This window comes from Mya arenaria, chromosome 14, assembly GCF_026914265.1.
Source record: "Mya arenaria isolate MELC-2E11 chromosome 14, ASM2691426v1".
Lineage (NCBI taxonomy): Eukaryota > Metazoa > Mollusca > Bivalvia > Myida > Myidae > Mya > Mya arenaria.
In genome coordinates, this window is record NC_069135.1 from 36,088,634 (window position 1) to 36,111,442 (window position 22,809).

General features: G+C 39.8%; 3 protein-coding genes across 4 annotated transcripts; 2 read left to right on the forward strand and 1 right to left on the reverse strand.

Moving 5' to 3' along the window:
* The first annotated feature begins 1,526 nt into the window (after positions 1 to 1,526).
* On the forward strand, positions 1,527 to 3,838 carry LOC128216049 (GTP-binding protein Rheb homolog 1-like). The gene is made up of 2 exons (XM_052922641.1): positions 1,527 to 1,606; positions 3,088 to 3,838. Exons 1-2 carry the CDS (start codon positions 1,527 to 1,529, stop codon positions 3,836 to 3,838), a joined length of 831 nt encoding a protein of 276 aa, XP_052778601.1.
* A 1,513-nt stretch (positions 3,839 to 5,351) lies between these two features.
* On the forward strand, positions 5,352 to 5,993 carry LOC128216050 (uncharacterized). The gene has a single exon (XM_052922642.1). It carries the CDS (start codon positions 5,352 to 5,354, stop codon positions 5,991 to 5,993), a length of 642 nt encoding a protein of 213 aa, XP_052778602.1.
* A 2,561-nt stretch (positions 5,994 to 8,554) lies between these two features.
* Positions 8,555 to 21,986, reverse strand: LOC128218248 (glutathione S-transferase 1-like). Of its 2 annotated transcripts, XM_052925861.1 has the most exons (5): positions 21,774 to 21,986; positions 21,435 to 21,529; positions 14,255 to 14,371; positions 12,118 to 12,237; positions 8,555 to 9,072 (listed from the first exon to the last, which is right to left on the reverse strand). In XM_052925861.1, the coding sequence occupies exons 1-5, from the start codon at positions 21,904 to 21,906 to the stop codon at positions 8,896 to 8,898; spliced, it is 642 nt and encodes a 213-aa protein (XP_052781821.1). In that variant the 5' UTR covers positions 21,907 to 21,986; the 3' UTR covers positions 8,555 to 8,895. The 2 variants fall into 2 exon arrangements, with proteins under 2 accessions (XP_052781821.1, XP_052781822.1); XM_052925862.1 differs by lacking the exon at positions 12,118 to 12,237.
* Between the last annotated feature and the right edge of the window lie 823 nt (positions 21,987 to 22,809).

Genomic DNA, 22,809 nt, shown 5'->3' on the forward strand with positions numbered 1-22,809 from the left:
TACACCATTTACCACTTCAAGGTCAAGAGATGATCATTTGAATGACAAAGCATGAAAAATTTAAGGAGCATTAACACATTCAGAACAATATTAGAATGGCAATATTGTATGAATAAAATACTGGCGAAAAGCAAAGTAACACATCATGAAAAATCACCTTCCAGCAGTACTTTCAATACTTTGATTATTGATAGAAACGTTATTTTACTCATATTGACAAAGTAAAATCTTCTTCCCATGTGTTGTATTGGGAGTCGTGAAACATTAAAACTCAGTTTCATTATTTTGTGCAAGTTGGTCAAATCACTATAGGATATACACAGATTTTATTTGGTGATCTGTGACCTATACAATAAAGCCAATAGCCATTCACCTCTACTTCGCATTAGAAAATAAAATAATTTTTATCTGATATTTATTCATTTCGAGATTTTCTGACATTGTTAAACTGCAGTAATTCATCTTTATTTCATGTTGGTAGTAGTAAACACTTTGATAAACCTGAAGAAAAAATAAATAGTTTGGGTTAAATATCATGATTTGTTTAAATGACACCAAATGATTACATGATTAAATGATTACAACGGTCATATGACACTTAAATTGGAGATAATTCCCATCAAATTACTGTGGTTTCGAAGTCCAGATAAGCTTCTTAAGTACCATTACACTGAGGACTTCAACAAAGGTTTATTAACTCGTCCTTTCGTTTCGTCTCTTAGCACATAGATTTACCTCCCTCTGTAGATTAAGAAATGTGTAATAATATGTTTTTATATGAAATGTCAATATTTCTTGTCTGTTCGTTATGCCTCTAGAAGGTTTATTATTTCTTTGTAATGATCTTTAATTGTATAAAAGGATTTTTTTTATTGATCATGAATAGCTGTCGAATACTTTTTTCGTCGTTTTTCGGTGAGCCTTTGTTCAAATGGCCATTCTTTAACACTCGTTCTAGAACTTTGTCAGATACATCGACTTGAGTCGGTATATCGTACCTTTCTACTATCGCTTGTTTTAAAATTTATTTTAAAATCCCCCCGTGCACGTTGACAGAGTAAAATGCCCATACTGTATATGCCATGTGCTGCATTTGATAATGACAAACCTGTAAGTGTGACCTTGACCTTCGAGGTTGGGACAAAGGTCTTGCACGCGAAACCGTCGTCTTGTACCTTTCTACTATCGCTTGTTTTAAAATTTATTTTAAAATCCCCCCGTGCACGTTGACAGAGTAAAATGCCCATACTGTATATGCCATGTGCTGCATTTGATAATGACAAACCTGTAAGTGTGACCTTGACCTTCGAGGTTGGGACATAGGTTTTGCACGCGAAACCGTCGTCTCTATCTACCAAACGCATACATGTGCAAAGTATTTTAAAATCCCTCCGTGAGTGACAAAGTTTAAACATAGACAATTTTAAACAGACGGTAGAAACACTTTTATTTTGCCCACTTTGAGGGCATGCACACAACTCTAAGGCAAAAGTCAAGAAACATCAGATTCTAGATCTGATTCGAAAATGCATAAAGCTGAGATTCGACAGCATACTCAACAGCATAATCAACCGAAGCTATTGTTTTCCAAGTATGAACAAGGGAGGTAAGAGACGTCGTACATGTACTAGCAAAAGATAAAAGGGAAAGAAAACTGATCTTGAAGGTAACTGCTCGGAGGCCTTTAAGAATAAGAAACATTGATTCAATGCACCAAAGGGCGCCATAAACATGCGTAAATACGTAATAAATGCTTAGTCTTATGGAAATGAATGTCAAACGAAATATAAATCTAGAAATAAAGTGCCTTTTAAATAATCGTTTATCGCTTTCAATCAAACACCTCATAACAGCTTTTGTCCATTAGGCCAAATAACCCGTATCGATACGCCCAAAACCGTATTGCTATATATATATATTGCAAAACGTTAGATCTGTATCATGGTATATTGCGATACGTTTTTTTGCAAGTTATTGCAGATACGCCGGTAAGAATAATGTAAATATTCTTTAATAAAGATTTTACCTAAAAATAATGTTACTGTTTTCTTATGTATACTTTATCAAATCACATAAGTTGACGTAGTATATTGCAAACCGTGTGCGTGTATGTATACGGTAAAAAGTGCCGACTCGGCTAGGTATTCATGAAACATATTAGGGCATTTCCTCTATCAAGTCAATTTCCTGAAATTTTGTAGTCAAATTGAATGAAAAGTATACGAGTTGTTTTACATGAAAGTATGTTTTTTGAATCAAATAAATGAAAATAAAGCATTTCGGATATGTTAAAGCGATGATTTCATATAATAAATGAGAATAAAGCATTTCGGATATGTTAAAGCGATGATTTCATATAATAAATGAAAATAAAGCATTTCGGATATGTTAAAGCGATGATTTCATATAATAAATGAGATACTTATATATAATAATAAATTTGAATATCAGAAAATGACTTAAAACGTAAAATAAATACCGGTCAAGGACAACAAGCGTTTTATTGAAAGTGAAAACAACTATCAGGGAAGGAAGATAATGGACAGGCGACAAAATTTAACCATGATTTCCCGATTCCCTTTAAAAATGTTATGGTAAGAAATACCACAGCTTGTTCAACATTAAATCAATGCGTTCACATGTTTTTTTGTAATATTGAAGATAGTTCTATATAAGATCTTGATATTTGTTTTGACGTGACTTCGGAAGCGATAATGAACGATCCGATAAACACACAAGGTTGTCCAGCAATCCCATATTTTGGATGCATATATATACATGCGAGTTTCCACCAGTGACTTTAACTGAGTCAACGGCTTGAACAGACTGCTTGGAAAGGTACTGGTTCACAGCAGACATGGCCTGCATCGTCCTTCATCCGAAACAGTGAGTACGACTTTGATTTCTCTGTCTGTCTGTCTGTCTGACTCTCTCTCTCTTTATATATTTATATTAGACAGTTTTGATATTAGTATACTGATTGGAGTATTGCTAGAACTTATGACTTTAAGTAATATTAACTAAGTTATAAATGACACTATTACCGAACTAAATTTATATATAATACTCATGATTTCCAAATTCTAGGTCAAATTTCCACAATATACAAACGCCGTCATTCCGTGTGAGGGCAGGGACGTCACCCAGACGGAGCACACGTATCGCTATCCTGGGCTCGAAGCAAGTCGGCAAATCCACGATAGCGGATTGGTTTGTCAACGAATGGCTGGCGAAAGAGTTTGTTTCCACCATAAGCGGCCATCACCTTCTCATGACTGACAGTATGACTGTAGATCTGATCGACAACGACTACCATGACCTACCATTTACCAGCGTCATGAAGATGAATCTTCGGCGAGCCGATGGATTTGTGTTAGTGTATTCCGTTGACGATGAGTCTTCGTTCGAATACGTCCGACAGCAGAGGGAAGAGATCATACGCATTCGCGGACACCATCTGCCGATAGTCGTCGTGGGGAACAAAACAGACCAACAGACCCGCCACATAAATCCGGTTGTTGCGGACTGCATTGTCACAATGGACTGGGAACACCAGCATGTGGAAGTGTCCGCGCTGAAGAGGCGGGAGCTACAGGTCGTGTTTGAGGTGCTGTTCACCCATCCGGTGATCAGGCAAAAGACCGGATATTGTAGCATCAAACGCGACCGGGCCAAGTCCCTACCCAACTGTGAGATGCCTATTTCAAAATCACGAAAGGGGGTCAACTCATTTATGAAATTCATCAACGTCTTGAAAAGGAAGGAGTCCAGCGACAGCCTGACACCAGCCGGTACAAAAAGCAAGAAACTGTTGAATAGGAAGGTGCCATGCAAATAACAGTGGCTGACGAATAGTGCTGATACTTGTGCACAAAGATCAACATATATATATATATATATATATATATATATATATATATATATATATATATATATATATAACAGTCGAACCCGGCTGGCTCGAACTCTTAGAAACCGGCGAAAAAACCTCGAGCCTCGGAAAATTCTTATCTTGAGTATAAAGAAGTGGGTCCTTAACATCCAGTTCGAGTCAACGAGGAATTCGAGCCAAACGATTTCGAGCCAACGGGGTTCGACTGTATTAGCACTATTATACCTCACATGCCAATATCATTGATTCTAGACAATGTTTCAACAGTCGTTATATTTCCATATCACCATTTGTTTGCAGTTATAATATCCACTCGTTTGTTTAGTTTTATCAATAAACGTTATGAAAATATACCGTATGTCGTTCGTATTGTTAAAGAGTTGAGGAGGGAACTATCGTGTGTATATTCAAAATTGTTCGAGCAAGGCTGGACTCAACTGTTGCCGTAAACATTGACAACTAGATTTGATGCCGTGTATTTATCCGGTGTGTGTGTGTGCGTGCGCGCGCGCGCGTGCGTGCGTGCGTGCGTGCGTGTGTGTGTGCGTGTGTGTGAGCTAAACCGGTGTGTGTGCGTGTGTGTGTGTCCATTCGGCGAGTGCTCCGATGAGATTGTCAGTCATTTTAGGTTTTGGAGCATAGTGCACAGACAGAATATTACCATTGTAAGAGCTACCCTGGTTCTTTAACGTGCACAAGTGTATAGCACTGTCATACGGTATCCCAATTAAACGTCCCACCCGGAAGACGATTAGTAGTCTAAGTGGTGCGGCGGGGAATCGAACCTGCGACCCCTTGATTGACAGTCAAGTGTGTTACCACTAGATCACGAATCCGCCCCATCCCATGGATGTTATATTCTTTATACAAATAATCTTATTATATCGAACAAGGCGACCAATAATAGTTGGTATCATTCGAACAGGAATAGGTTGCTGGTACAATGTACAGCAAATGACCGAAAATACATTATACGTATGTACAGTTATCGCAGTTTGTTTGTTCTTTACTTCAATTGAACTTGGACATGGAATGGCCAATTTTATAATCGTTCAAGGATCTAAAAGCTGGAACGAGCCAATGTTTGCGAAAATCCATGGAAACCAGTTAAATAACACTGCTGACAAAAATTGGATCGCAGATTTTTATATTTCCGTTCAAAAATTAATGTTTTATGCATTTTCCTTAAACCGTTAGTAACGGAAATATGAAAATCTACGATCTGATTTTTTGTCACCAACCTTATATCATCGGTCTGCAGATATTTACGCAAAAATTTGCTCTTTCCAAGTCAAAAAATAAAAAAAAGTTGTAAACATGGTAGATCTGTGAAAGTGCAGCTTTAAACCGTTTCAAATGATACCAACTTGAAATGGAGTGACCAGGCGACAAACACCCAAAAAATTGTACATTAGGTACCTCAGGTGCTGAACACTAGACTTATACCTTTAAGTTGAAAATGAAACTGGGTACAGTAGCCAAAATAAACAACCATGGATCCAACAATAAACTACCCCGGGCCCAGCAGCCGAATATAACCTGCCCCAAGCACGCCGAGCAGCCGAATATAACCTGCCCCAAGCACGCCGAGCAGCCGAATATAACCTGCCACAAGCACGCCGAGCAGCCGAATATAACCTGCCCCAAGCACGCCGAGCAGCCGAATATAACCTGCCACAAGCACGCCGAGCAGCCGAATATAACCTGCCACAAGCACGCCGAGCAGCCGAATATAACCTGCCACAAGCACGCCGAGCAGCCGAATATAACCTGCCACAAGCACGCCGAGCAGCCGAATATAACCTGCCACAAGCACGCCGAGCAGCCGAATATAACCTGCCACAAGCACGCCGAGCAGCCGAATATAACCTGCCACAAGCACGCCGAGCAGCCGAATATAACCTGCCACAAGCACGCCGAGCAGCCGAATATAACCTGCCCCAAGCACGCCGAGCAGCCGAATATAACCTGCCACAAGCACGCCGAGCAGCCGAATTTAACTATTGTGGCCCCAGCAGCGTCATATCTACCTTGGGCCGAGCAGTCAAACATTAATAACTATGGACCTAGCTGCTCAAAAATTATACCCTGGGCACAGTAGCAAAAACTAAATTACCCCAGACATAGCAGGTTAATAATCCCTGGGCCCGGCAGCCCATAATAACTCACCTCTGGCCCACCATGGTCTTGTTTAAAGACGCATTAAATTAAGAACCTAACATTCACACAGCAAGAGCTAAACTACGCCACAAGACAACATATCACATAAAAATCAGATACCCAATTTTTGCTTCACTACGCCACAAGACAGCTTAACACATGCCACTCAATCTCCAATATTCGCTTTACTACGCAACAAGACACTCATGACATTAAAATAAGATCCTAAGTACCCGCTTCACTACGCCACAACACAACACACATTAAAGAAAGTCAGATACCCAATACTCACTTCACTACGCCACAAGACAACCTATCACATTAAAGTCAGATACCCAATACTCGCTTCACTACGCAACAAGACAACATATCACATTAAAGTCAGATCCCAAATACTCGATTCACCACGCCACAAGACAACCTATCACATTAAAGTCTGATCCCAAATACTCGCTTTACCACGCCACAAGACAACATATCTCATTATAACCATATCCCCAATACTCGCCTCACCACGCCGCAAGACAACATACATGTATTCAATTTTAACCATATTCCCAATACTCGCTTCACTACGCCACAAGAAAACCTATCACATTAAAGTCAGATCCCAAATACTCGCTTCACTACGCCACAAGACAACCTATCACAATAAAGTCAGATACCCAATACTCGCTTCACTACGCCAGAAGAACCCCTATCATTGTAAAGTCAGATACCCAATACTCGCTTCACCACGCCACAAGACAACCTATCACATTAAAGTCAGATCCCAAATACTCGCTTCACTACGCCACAAGACAACCTATCACAATAAAGTCAGATACCCAATACTCGCTTCACTACGCCAGAAGAACCCCTATCACTATAAAGTCAGATTCCAAATACTCGCTTCACCACGCCACAAGACAACCTATCACATTAAAGTCAGATCCCAAATACTCGCCTCACCACGCCGCAAGACAACCTATCCCATTATAACCATATCCCCAATACTGGCTTCACCACGCCGCAAGACAACATACATGTATTCAATTATAACCATATCCCCAATACTCGTTTCACCACGCCGCAAGACAACATATCCAATTATAACCATATCCCCAATACTCGCTTCACCACGCCGCAAGACAACAACTCCAATTATAACCATATCCCCAATACTCGCTTCACCACGCCGCAAGACAACATATCCAATTATAACCATATCCCCAATACTCGCTTCACCACGCCGCAAGACAACATATCCAATTATAAACATATCCCCAATACTCGCTTCACCACGCCGCAAGACATCATACATGTATTCAATTATAACCATTTCTCCAAATACTCGTTTCACCACGCCGCAAGACAAACTATCCAATTATGACCATATCCCCAATACTCGCTTCACCACGCCGCAAGACAACATATCCAATTATGACCATATCCCCAATACTCGCTTCACCACGACGCAAGACAGCATACATGTATTCAATTATAACCATATCCCCAAATACTCGATTCACCACGCCGCAAGACAACATATCCAATTATAACCATATCCCCAATACTCGCTTCACCACGCCGCAAGACAACATATCCAATTATAACCATATCCCCAGTTCTCGCTTCACCACGCCGCAAGACAACATATCCAATTATAACCATATCCCCAATACTCGCTTCACCACGCCGCAAGACAACATATCCAATTATAACCATATCCCCAATACTCGCTTCACCACGCCGCAAGACAACATACATGTATTCAATTATAACCATATCCCCAGTTCTCGCTTCACCACGCCGCAAGACAAGATATCAATTTATAACCATACATGTATTCCCAATACTTGCTTCACTACGCGACGCGAGTACCAGCTAGTACTCAGATTGGCAACACTTATCGTTAACAGCTCCTTTTGAAGTACCATGAGTCCACATATAATGTCTTAAAGGGTATGCGAGTTGTGTAAGATAAAACATTTGCATTCTTCTTTAGTTTAAGGTTTGAATAGAATATAAGCAAGTGTTATATTCGCACAGATTGTACGCGTGTGTCTGCTATTCGATTCAAAATTTGCGCTCGTACAAGGTAACCATGATGAAATAAGGCTTGCTCCAGCAATTAGCCATACATGCTATATTTCTGAGAGACTTCCCAGGGGATTTTGGTCTGAATTCCAGGGGATTTTGATATAACACCAGGGGATTTTTACGCGGCGAATTTTTGCGCAATATCTGCATTTATAATATAAGAATAAATACAGAAATACACTCTAATTACAATATTGTTTTGATTTAGTCATCAAAGTCCTTCATGGAATGTTACAATCATAAGATTATAAATGCTTTCCACTGTCAACATAAGCAAGTTAAAAAAAATAATAATAAAAAATAAAAATAATTAATTCCAGGGGACCAGGGGATGGGTCGAAATTCCGGGTGATTTTTACCCCCGCCGGGGGATATTGCATGTATGAATTAGCAGCCATTACGATAATATCAAACACGATCTGAACTTAATCGATTTTATTGCATTTTAGAACAAAAAGAAAACAAGACTTAAACATGACAACGTTCATCCGTTATAATGCGTCAAAGCAATTATTAGTCCATTTTTAATGTATTTGCATACTTGCAACATAAGCGTGGCCAGAGTAAAGACTGTTGAATTGGTTTCAGGCGATTTTGTGTTTGATCTTCTTTCGCCATCCATTTTGTCATAAAATTTTGTTTCATTTATCATCTATGGTATATAAGGATAATACATGCATAGCCAGCTAAAAATAAGTTCAAACATAATTATTATGGTACGTATGTCCATATTTAATAGTCTTTCTGAGGGCGGTCCGTGTTTAAAATTCTGTCTGAGGACGTTCCTTAAGCCACTTTGCAATATTAGGCAGCTGCTCCACCCTGGCCATGTGGTCACTGATAGCCGTCCGGCCCTCCAACAGATCAATGTCGTACCTTTTCATAAACTCACGGATCTTGAACATCATGTAGTAGATCCCAAGATCGGCAACCGTCACCTTTGATATTGAAATAAATTATGAGCACACTTTGTTTTTTTGTGATGTGATATAGAGTCCACCTATCACACGTGATGTCTTGGGTCCGAGCCCGCCACTACAACTACAACTACTACAATTGCTACTAGTGCTACTAGTGCCTCTACTACTACCACAACTGCTACTAGTGCCTCTACTACTACCAAAACTGCTACTAGTGTCTCTACTACCACCACTTCAACTACTACAACTGCTACTAGTGCTACTAGTGCCTCTACTACTACCACAACTGCTACTAGTGCTACTAGTGCCTCTACTACCATCACTACAACTACTACAACTGCTACAAGTGCCTCTACTACCACCACTACAACTGCTACAAGTGCCTCTACTACCACCACTACAACTGCTACAAGTGCCTCTACTACCACCACTACAACTACTACAACTGCTACTAGTGCCTCTACTACCACCACTACAACTACTACAACTGCTACTAGTGCCTCTACTACCACCACTACAACTACTACAACTGCTACTAGTGCCTCTACTACCACCACTACAACTACTACAACTGCTACAAGTGCCTCTACTACCACCACTACAACTACTACAACTACTACCAGTGCCTCTACTACTACCACTACAACTACTACAACTGCTAATAGTGCCTCTACTACCACCACTACAACTACTACAACTACTACTAGTGCCTCTACTACTACCACTACAACTACTACAACTACTACTAGTGCCTCTACTACCACTACTACAACTGCTACTAGTGCCTCTACTACCACCACTACAACTACTACAACTACTACTAGTGCCTCTACTACCACCACTACAACTACTACAACTGCTACTAGTGCCTCTACTACTACCACTACAACTACTACAACTGCTACTAGTGCTACTACTACTACTACTACAACTACTACAACTACTACTAGTGCCTCTACTACTACCACTACAACTACTACAACTGCTACTAGTGCCTCTACTACTACCACTACAACTACTACAACTGCTACTAGTGCCTCTACTACTACCACTACAACTACTACAACTGCTACTAGTGCCTCTACTACCACCACTACAACTACTACTAGTGCCTCTACTACCACCACTACAACTACTACTAGTGCCTCTACTACCACCACTACAACTACTACAACTACTACTAGTGCCTCTACTACTACCACTACAACTACTACAACTGCTACTAGTGCCTCTACTACTACCACTACAACTACTACAACTACTACTAGTGCCTCTACTACCACCACTACAACTACTACTAGTGCCTCTACTACTACCACCACTACAACTACTACAACTGCTACTAGTGCCTCTACTACCACCACTACAACTACTACAACTACTACAAGTGCCTCTACTACCACCACTACAACTACTACAACTGCTACTAGTGCCTCTACTACTACCACTACAACTACTACAACTACTACTAGTGCCTCTACTACCACCACTACAACTACTACTAGTGCCTCTACTACCACCACTACAACTACTACAACTGCTAATAGTGCCTCTACTACTACCACTACAACTACTACAACTACTACTAGTGCCTCTACTACCACCACTACAACTACTACAACTGCTAATAGTGCCTCTACTACTACCACTACAACTACTACAACTACTACTAGTGCCTCTACTACCACCACTACAACTACTACTAGTGCCTCTACTACCACCACTACAACTACTACTAGTGCCTCTACTACTACCACCACTACAACTACTACAACTGCTACAAGTGCCTCTACTTCTACCACCACTACAACTACTACAACTGCTACTAGTGCCTCTACTACTACCACCACTACAACTACTACAACTGCTACTAGTGCTACTAGTGCCTCTACTACCATCACTACAACTACTACAACTGCTACAAGTGCCTCTACTACCACCACTACAACTACTACAACTGCTACTAGTGCCTCTACTACCACCACTACTACTCCTACAACTGCTACTAGTGCCTCTTCTACTTCCACTACAGCTGCTACAACTACTACAACTGCTACTAGTGCCTCTACTACTACCACTACAACTACTACAACTGCTACTAGTGCCTCTACTACTACCACTACAACTGCTACTAGTGCTACTAGTGCCTCTACTACTACCACTACAACTACTACAACTGCTAATAGTGCCTCTACTACTACCACTACAACTCCTACAACTGCTACTAGTGCTTCTTCTACTTCCACTACAACTGCTACAACTATTACTAGTGCCTCTACTACTACCACTACAACTACTACAACTGCTACTAGTGCCTCTACCACTACCACTACAACTGCTACTAGTGCTACTAGTGCCTCTACTACTACCACTACAACTACTACTACTACTACTACTACTACTACTACTACTACTACTACTACTACTACTACTACTACTACTGCTGCTGCTGCTGCTACTGCTGCTGCTGCTGCTACTGCTGCTGCTGCTACTACTGCTGCTGCTGTTGCTGCATATACTACTACCATAACTACTTCCACTACTGCTACTACTGCTGCTGCTGCTACCTCCACTACTACTACTACTACTGCTGCTGCTGCTGCTGCTGCTGCTGCTGCTGCTGCTACTGCTACTGCTACTGCTACTGCTACTACTACTACTACTACTACTACTATTACTCTGCTAATGATGATGATGATGATGATGATGATGATGATGATGATGATGATGATGATGATGATGATGATGATGATGATGATGATGATGATGATGATGACATGATGAGATGATGATGATGATGATGATGATGATGATGATGATGATGATGATGATGATGATGATGATGATGATGATGATTATGATGATGATGATCTACTACTACTACTACAACTACTACTACTACCTCATTTCAAGTTTGAAATTTATTTGTACGCATAGAGATAAGATATAGGTAGGATTTGGAATTTTGTATGAAGTTTGGCTGAGACACAGTGAAGTGTTAGAATATGTGTGTAGAAGTACATATTTTTTTAAATTAGAATTACATATGAATAAAATACGTGCCGTTTTTCCGACATAGTACCCGTCTTCACCATTCTTGTTTTTGTTTTCATCTAGTCGTTTTTCAATGAATGACGAATACAAAGGAAAGGTCTCCTCTTTAAACTTCTTGACCAGTTCGAGCTGAAACAATGAACATATCTGGTAGCTGTAAAGGGGATATACACCGTATGATGAAAAAGCGGAAAAAAGAAGAAAATTGTCGAAAACTGACATAAACTTGGTATCGATGTGTACAATGCATTGAAACTAACTAACTGAAGTACCCCATAGTTTACAAATATTTTTTTTTCGCATTTTCTTCGTATTTTTCCATTAAAAAGATTACTAGGTATGTCTACTTAGTAGAATTCATTTTTATGCGTGATTGGCTAGTCGATGTTATCACGTGATATTACGAAGTTAGGTATATAGCTTAAATATTCCAAAGGTCTAGGGTAAGCCTTCGTAGCACAGTGAATACAACACGGGACTGCAATTTTGGCGACACTGGTTCGAACCCGGACTCAATTCCTTTTTTGCATTTTGGTATTTTTTTTACAATAATGATATCAAAGTGTAAATCATTTTATTAAATAATTGTCCTGAGATTCGTTACAGAAAAAAACTTTTTTTGGTGCCAATCTTGTGTATAGTCCCTTTTAGATAAAACAATCAATACAAAGCCACGTTCCGTAAATATTTGAAATAACTCCTTTCTCGTTATATATATATTGCTTTGCATATTTTAAATGGTACATATATTAAAGACACAATGACTGTATATGAACGCATCATTGGCAAACATTATATAGGTCATACAAGTATACACAATGGCATATATATATAAAAAATCCCACTCATTTTTGTAAACCAGCAGCATTTACTTAAGGATAATATTGCTATGATTACTATTTTCAGCAAAACGTTCATATGTATCTTTTATTTTACTTAATTGGACAAGACACCAGATGATCCAAAATTCGACAAATACAGTATTTCCTCAAAACATAAGACTAGAGCGGTTAAAGCTAGCCAGTGGAAGGTCATCAATACACCCCTTAACATGATTAAAAGAATAATCGATACCTCCCTTAACTTGATTAAAAGAATAATCAATACACCCCATAACATGATAAAAAGATTAACCAATACAAGAATAATCAAAACACCCCTTAACATGATTAAAATAATAATCAATACACCCCTTAACATGATTACCAGAATAATCAATACACCCCTTAGCATGGTTAAAATAATAATCAATACACCACTAAACATAATTAAAAGAATAATAAAATACCCCTTAACATGATTAAAAGATTAATCAATACACCATTTAACATGGTTAAAAGATTAATCAATACACCCCATAACATGATTAAAAGAATAATCAATATACACTTTAACATGATTACAAGAATAATCAATACACTCCTTAACATGGTTAAATAATAATTAATACACCCCTTAACATCATTACAAGAATAATCAATACACCCCTTAACATCGTTAAAATAATAATCAATACACCCCTTAACATGATTAAAGAAACAATCAATATACCCTTAACATGATTAAAAGAATAATCAATACACCCCTTAACATTATTCAAAGAATGAGCAATACACCCCTTAACATTACTAAAATAATAACCAATACACCCCTTAACATGATTAAAAGAATAATCAATACACCCCTTAATATGGTTAAAATAATAATAAATACACCCCTTAACATTATTTAAAGAATAAGCAATACACCCCTTAACACTCATCTTAAATTCGGGCTCCATTTGATTTTTTTATTACACTACTTAACATGATTAAAAGAATTATCAATACACCCCTTACCATGATTTAAATAATAATCAATACACCCCTTAGCATGATTAAAAGAATAATCAATACACCCCTTAACATGATTAAAATAATTTTTAATACACCTCTTTACATGATTAAAAGAATTAACGTATTGATCATGTTGCTGTCTCATCTGAGGTTCCCCATTTAAAAATAGCGCATAATGATTTCCCGTGTTGACAACTTTCTTTTTGTTACCTGCAATTGTATTATCAGGTGTATAGTCCCTTTAATACCAATGAAGCGATGTTTAGATAACACGAACGGCCAGGTGAAATCATTCTCTCAATGATTCCTACCTTTTTGGATTCATCCTGCTCCGTCTTGAAACCTACGAGGTGTTTGTTCACCATTTCCGCAAACACCTCCATGAGTTCATCAACAACAAGTCCCTCCTCCTCGTCCGATCCCATCAGACCAAACAAACACAAACGTGATAACAGGCTTTCTTGACTGCGTACCAAGGATAGATTTTAAACATTTCATTTAAAGATGCACTCTTATTCCCAAATAAGATTACCAAAATTAATAAAGTTGTTTTAATCTATCAAAAAGGATGAATAAATGTCTAAAACAATGGTTTTTATGAAGGATACCGAGTTTAATTTGAAAGAAATGAGCATAAAACACGGTATTTCTACCTTATGAGACTATAGTAGACCGCAGTAAATCTTTTAGCATTCACCAATCATTTAATATGTTTGCACTTTCTGCTATTAAATACAAGGCTACACTCGTGTTATCAGTAATTAATATTTTCCATAAATGCATTATTTAGTAAGTAGTTAAAGGTATATAAGTCAAAATTGATATTTGTTTTACATATGTTTGCATTGATTTTGAATAAGAGTGTCACTTTAAGGATATTAATGCATCAGTACTATTGTCGAAAATCTAACCCAGGTATGAAACCGATACTAGAAATCTTGATTAAATGGTCTCACCAAGGTACGAAACCAATCCTAGAATAATCTTGATGAAATGGCAATCTCCCACAGAAATGAGACCGCTCATAAGATTGTCGATGGAATCAATGCGCCAAACTCAAACCTTAATCAGTACATGCAATACAATATTTTGTGGCTTCAAAACCCTTGTTCCTACTCAATTCCAATGAACTCATCAATTATCACTGACCATTCTATGGCGGTGACCATTCATTGTAAACTTCCTTTGCTGTATTGTGTGTCTTTCATCAATAGTCTGCATGGCTTTGCCTCATGACCATCGTGCCATACATGAATGATCCCCTGCCTTATGACCATCGTGCCGTATATGAATGATTCTCTGCTTTATGACCATCGTGCCATACATGAATGATTCCCTGCTTTATGACCATCGTGCCATACATGAATGATCCCCTGCTTTATGACCATCGTGCCATACATGAATGATTCCCTGCTTTATGACCATCGTGCCATACATGAATGATCCCTTGCCTTATGACCATCGTGCCATACATGAATGATTCTCTGCCTTATGACCATCGTGCCATACATGAATGATTCCCTGCTTTATGACCATCGTGCCATACATGAATGATCCCTTGCCTTATGACCATCGTGCCATACATGAATGATTCTCTGCCTTATGACCATCGTGGCATACATGAATGATTCCCTGCCTTATGACCATCGTGCCATACATGAATGATCCCCTGCCTTATGACCATCGTGCCATACATAAGTGATTGCCTGCCTTATGACCATCGTGTCATACATGAATGATTGCCTGCCTTATGACTATCGTGCCATACATGAATCATTCTCTGCCTTATGACCATCGTGCCATACATGAATGATCCCCTGCTTTATGACCATAATGTCATACATGAATGGTTCTCTGCCTTATGACCATCGTGCCATACATGAATGATCCCCTGCTTTATGACCATAATGTCAAACATGAATGATTCTCTGCCTTATGACCATCGTGCCATACATGAATGATACCTAGCCTTATGACCACCGTGCCATACCTGAACGATTCTCTGCTTTTTGACAATCGTGCCATACATGAATGATCCCCTGCCTTATGACCATCGTGCCATACATGAATTATTCTCTGCCTTATGACCATCGTGCCATACATGAATGATTCCCTGCCTTATTACCATCGTGTCATACATGAATGATTCCATGTCTTATGATCATCGTGCCATACATGAATGATTCCCTGGTCATATTATGGGCATCGTGTCATACATGAATGATTGCCTGCCTTATGACCATCGTGCCGTATATGAATGATTCTCTGCTTTATGACCATCGAGCCATACATGAATGATTCCCTGCTTTATGACCATCGTGGCATACATGAATGATCCCCTGCTTTATGACCATCGTGCCATACATGAATGATTCCCTGCTTTATGATCATCGTGCCATACATGAATGATCCCTTGCCTTATGACCATCGTGCCATACATGAATGATTCTCTGCCTTATGACCATCGTGGCATACATGAATGATTCCCTGCCTTATGACCATCGTGCCATACATGAATGATTCCCTGCCTTATGACCATCATCCATACATGAATGATTCCCTGCTTTATGACCATCGTGCCATACATGAATGATCCCTTGCCTTATGACCATCGTGCCATACATGAATGATTCTCTGCCTTATGACCATCGAGCCATACATGAATGATCTTCTGCCTTATGACCATCGTGCCATACATGAATGATTCTCTGCCTTATGACCATAGTGACATACATGAATGATCCCCTGCCTTATGACCATCGTGCCTTACATGAATGATCCCCTGCCTTATGACCATCGTGCCATACATGAATGATTCTCTGCCTTATGACCATCGTGGCATACATGAATGATTCCCTGCCTTATGACCATCGTGCCATACATGAATGATTCCCTGCCTTATGACCATCGTGCCATACATGAGTGATTGCCTGCCTTATGACCATCGTGCCATACATGAATGATTGCCTGCCTTAAGACCATCGTGCCATACATGAATCATTCTCTGCCTTATGACCATCGTGCCATACATGAATGATCCCCTGCTTTATGACCATCGTGCCATACACGAATGATCCCCTGCCTTATGACCAACGTGTCGTACATGAATGATTCTTTCCTTATGACCATCGTGCCATACATAAATGATTCCCTGCTTTATGACCATCGTGCCATACATGAATGATCCATTGCCTTATGACCATCGTGCCATACATGAATGATTCTCTGCCTTATGACCATCGTGGCATACATTAATGATTCCCTGCCTTATGACCATCGTGCCATACATGAATGATTCTCTGCCTTATGACCATAGTGCCATATATGAATGATCCCCTGCTTTATGACCATCGTGCCATACACGAATGATCCCCTGCCTTATGACCAACGTGTCATACATGAATGATTCTTTGCCTTATGACCATCGTGCCATACATGAATGATTCCCTGCTTTATGACCATCGTGCCATACATGAATGATCCCTTGCCTTATGACCATCATCAATACATGAATGATTGCCTGCCTTATGACCATCGAGCCATACATGAATGATTTTCTGCCTTATGACCATCGTGCCATACATGAATGATTCTCTGCCTTATGACCATAGTGCCATATATGAATGATCCCCTGCTTTATGACCATCGTGCCATACCTGAATGATCCGCTGCCTTATGACCATCGTGCCATACATGACTGATTCTCTGCCTTATGACCATAGTGCCATATATGAATGATCCCCTGCTTTATGACCATCGTGCCTTACATGAATGATCCCCTGCCTTATGACCATCGTGCCATACATGAATGATTCTCTGCCTTATGACCATCGTGCCATACATAAATGATACCTTGCCTTATGACCACCGTGCCATACCTGAACGATTCTCTGCTTTATGACCATCGTGCAATACATGAATGATCCCCTGCCTTATGGCCATCGTGCCATACATGAACCATTTTCTGCTTTATGACCATCGTGCCATACATGAATGATTCTTTGCCTTATGACCATCGTGCCATACATGAATGATTCCCTGCTTTATGACCATCGTGCCATACATGAATGATCCCTTGCCTTATGACCATCGTGCCATACATGAATGATTCTCTGCCTTATGACCATCGTGGCATACATTAATGATTGCCTGCCTTATGACCATCGTGCCATACATGAATGATTCTCTGCCTTATGACCATAGTGCCATATATGAATGATCCCCTGCTTTATGACCATCGTGCCATACACGAATGATCCCCTGCCTTATGACCAACGTGTCATACATGAATGATTCTTTGCCTTATGACCATCGTGCCATACATGAATGATTCCCTGCTTTATGACCATCGTGCCATACATGAATGATCCCTTGCCTTATGACCATCATCCATACATGAATGATTGCCTGCCTTATGACCATCGAGCCATACATGAATGATTTTCTGCCTTATGACCATCGTGCCATACATGAATGATTCTCTGCCTTATGACCATAGTGCCATACATGAATGATTCTTTGCCTTATGACCATCGTGCACTACATGAATGATACCCTGCCTTATGACCACAGTGCAATACGTGAATGATTCTCTGCCTTATGACCATCGTGCCATACATGAATGATTCCCTGCCTTATTACCATCGTGCGATACGTGAATGATTCCCTGCCTTATGATCATCGTGCCATACATGAATGATTACCTGGTCATATTATGGGCATCGTGTCATACATGAATGATTCCCTGCCTTATGACCATCGTGCCATACATGAATGATTCCCTGCCTTATGACCATCGTGCCATACATGAATGATCCCCTGCCTTATGACCATCGTGCCATACATGAATGATTGCCTGCCTTAAGACCATCGTGCCATACATGAATCATTCTCTGCCTTATGACCATCGTGCCATACATGAATGATCCCCTGCTTTATGACCATCGTGCCATACACGAATGATCCCCTGCCTTATGACCAACGTGTCGTACATGAATGATTCTTTCCTTATGACCATCGTGCCATACATGAATGATTCCCTGCATTATGACCATCGTGCCATACGTGAATGATTCCCTGTATTTTGACCATCGTGCCATACATAAATGAGTCCCTGCCTCATGACCATCATGCCATACATGAATTATTCTCTGCCTTATGACCATCGTGCCATACATGAATGATTCTCTGCCTTATGACCATCGTGCCATACATGAATGATTCTCTGCCTAATTACCGTCGTGCCATACGTGAATGATTCTCTGCCTTATGACCATCGTGCCATACGTGAATGATTCTCTGCCTTATGACCATCGTACCATACATAAATGATTCACTGCCTTATGACCATCGTGCCATACATGAATGATTTCCTGCCTCATGACAATCGTGCCGTACATGAATGATTCCCTGCCTTATGACCATTGCGTATAATTGTCTGCCTTATGACCATCGTGCCATAAATGAATCATTCTCTGCCTTATCACCATCGTATCATACATGAACGATTCTCTGCCTTATGACCATCGTGTCATACGTGAATGATTCCCTGCCTTATGACCATCGTGCCATACGTGAATGATTCTCTGCCTTATGACCATCGTGCCATACGTGAATGATTCTCTGCCTTATGACCATCGTGACATACGTGTATGATTCTCTGCCTTATTACCGTCGTGCCATACACGAATGATTATCTACCTTATGATCATCGTGCCATACGTGAATGATTTTCTGCCTTATGACCATTGTGTCATACGTGAATGATTCTCTGCCTTATTACCGTCGTGCCACACACGATTGATTATTTGCCTTATGACCATCGTGCGATACATGAATGATTCCCTGCCTTATTACCATCGTGCAATACATGAATGATCCCCTGCCTTATGACCATCGTGCCATACATGAATGATTCTCTACGTTATGACCATCGTGCCATACAAGAATGATTCTCTGCCTTATGACCATCGTGCCATACCTGAATGATTCTCTGCCTTATGACCATCGTGCCATACCTGAATGATTCTCTGCCTTATGACCATCGTGCCATACCTGAATGATTCTCTGCCTTATGACCATCGTGCCATACATGAATGATTCTCTACCGTATGTTCATCGTGCCATACAAGAATGATTCTCTGCCTTATGATCATCATGCCATAACTGAATGATTCTCTGCCTTATGACCATCGTGCCATACATGAATGATTCCCTGCCTTATGACCATCGTGCCATACATGAATGATTCTCTGCCTTATGACCATCGTGCCATACATGAATGATTCTTTGCCTTATGACCATCGTGCCATACATGAATCATTCTCTGCCTTATGACCATCGTGTCATACCTGAATGATTCTCTGCCTGATGACCATCGTACCATACATGAATGATCCTTTGCCTTATGACCATCGTGTCATACGTGAATTATTCCCAGCCTTATGACCATCGTACCATACCTAAATGATTCCCTGCCTTATGACCATCGTGCGATACATGAATGAGTCTCTGCCTCATGACCATCGTGCCATACCTGAATGATTCCCTGCCTTATGACCATCGTACCATACATGAATCATTCTCTGCCTTATGACCATCGTGCCATACATGAATGATTCCCTGCCTTATGACCATCGTGCCATACATGAATCATTTTCTGCCTTTTGATCATCGTGCCATACATGAATGATTCTCTGCCTTATGACCATCGTGTCATACCTGAATGATTCTCTGCCTGATGACCATCGTACTTAACATGAATGAGTCTCTGCTTCATGACCATCGTGCCATACATGAATTATTCCCTGTCTTATGACCATCGTGCCATGTAAGAACGATTCTCTGCCTTATGACCATCGTGCCATACATGAATGATTCTCTGCCTTATTACCGTCGTGTCATACATGAATGATTCCCTGCTTTATGACCATCGTGCGATACATGAATGATTCTCTGCCATATGACCATCTTGTCATACATGAATGATTCCCTGCCTTATTAACATCGTGCCATACCTGAATGATTCTCTGCCATATGACCATGGTACCATACAGGAATGATTCCCTGCCTTATGACCATCGTATCATACAAGAATGATTCTCTGCCTTATGACCATCGTGCCATAAATGAATGGTTCTCTGCCTTATGATCATCGTGCCATACATGAATGATTCTCTGCCTTATGACCATCGTGCCATACATGAATGATCCCTTGCCTTATGACCATCGTGCCATACATGAATGATCCCTTGCCTGATGACCATCGTGCCATACGTTAATGATCCCTTGCCTTATGACCATCGTGCCATACATGAATGATCCCTTGCCTTATGACCATCGTGCCATACATGAATGATTCCCTACCTTATGACAATCGTGCCATACATAAATGATTCTCTGTGGCTGGGCTTGCCCTTTGGTTTCACTTATTCCTAAAATAAAAATCCTTGACATACAATTTGCAAGATAAACTACAGCGTCGATAAACTCACCAAACTTCTTTCCTAGATATCGTACGATTGCTGCAGACTGACAGAACTTCCGGCCGTCTATCTCCAATACCGGAAGTGCCTTCATCGGCTGTTCTGTGGAGAAAGAATATTGAAAATGAAACGGTACGATAATACTGTAGAAATTCGCTATCCCGAAGGGAAAAAGACTTCGAGTCAACATAATTCCGAGATATCCATCATCGCACCCACCTCGGTACGTATTTTACTTGAAAATGAAACAATGTTGCGAATTGCCATGATCTGATATGTAGTCATTTATTTGTTTACCTTTTTTCTGAACATTTTAACTAAAACAATGCTCGCTACTTAGACCAACCTTCTTTAATCCCGGGCCATTGATCCATCGGTATTCGAACATCCTCGAACTCCTGTCCAGCCTGCTTAAACACGAGCCGTGCAAATTCCGCTGTACCTCGGGCATCAAAGTAGGTCAGCTTATAGGATGGCATAGTAGCAATGTATCGAGTGATCCCTAATTAACTGAAATTATTTGAATGTCCTGTTTATTATATAATGGACGTAATCTGAATCCGCAATCACACTGTCTTGGTTAGGCCTAAATAAATAAATTGCTTGGTTAGGGTAACATCCTATATACATATAAAAAAATACAAAAATAAAAAACCTATCTACCCTACCTATTGGAGAATGGTGTTAAAGTTATCTTCTGTATAAGCATTTAAGGTTTTAAACTACATATCGAAAAGCAATTGAAATATATATATATATATATATATATATTTTAAGTTTTTCATTGTTTTTTCATTTTGACAATAAAAACGGTAGGGTCGGCGCGTATTCGGTAGATACGGTCGGGTAACCCGAACCAAATGTATTTTTAAGGCCTTATCTCCCCTATTTTGATGACAAACTGGTCAGGATGGGCTCAGTTGTAAACGAGCTAGATTAGAGTTCATATCATTTAATGTACACCTCTCTGCATATATAAACTGAGATATGATCATGAGCATTATCGTTCACAAGAGTGATTATGCTATGCGTACCACAGATTTATCACGATCGAACCTCTGATGAATGAGAATAAATCATGAGTAACTCATGTTAAACATAAGTATAAGCGTAGTATTTGATTTGCATTTTGCATTGTGACAAATACAAAATATTCTTCATATTAAAATTATAAATAGGAAGTCGTTTTGTTCCATGAATTCAGTATAGTTTACATTATGTTTACATTATGTCCAAAGTATTTAACTTTAGGCTTATCAAGGACATTCATCTTAAATTCGGGCTCCATTTGTTTATACAGGAGAACTTCTATAGAGACCATATCAAGGCCACTTAAAGTGACACTCTTATTCAAAATCAATGCAAACATATGTAAAACAAAT

Excerpts from the sequence above, each read along its gene's own strand:
- LOC128216049 (XM_052922641.1), top strand. The coding sequence starts at position 1,527 with ATGCATAAAGCTGAGATTCGACAGCATACTCAACAGCATAATCAACCG. Across the intron at positions 1,607-3,087 it reads TCCAAGTATGAACAAGGGAG|GTCAAATTTCCACAATATAC; the intron begins GTAAGAGACGTC and ends TCCAAATTCTAG.
- LOC128216050 (XM_052922642.1), top strand. The coding sequence starts at position 5,352 with ATGAAACTGGGTACAGTAGCCAAAATAAACAACCATGGATCCAACAAT.
- LOC128218248 (XM_052925861.1), bottom strand. The coding sequence starts at position 21,906 with ATGCCATCCTATAAGCTGACCTACTTTGATGCCCGAGGTACAGCGGAA. Across the intron at positions 14,372-21,434 it reads ATCTAGGAAAGAAGTTTGGT|CTGATGGGATCGGACGAGGA; the intron begins GAGTTTATCGAC and ends TGTTTGTTTGGT. Across the intron at positions 9,073-12,117 it reads GGTACTATGTCGGAAAAACG|GTGACGGTTGCCGATCTTGG; the intron begins GCACGTATTTTA and ends TCAATATCAAAG.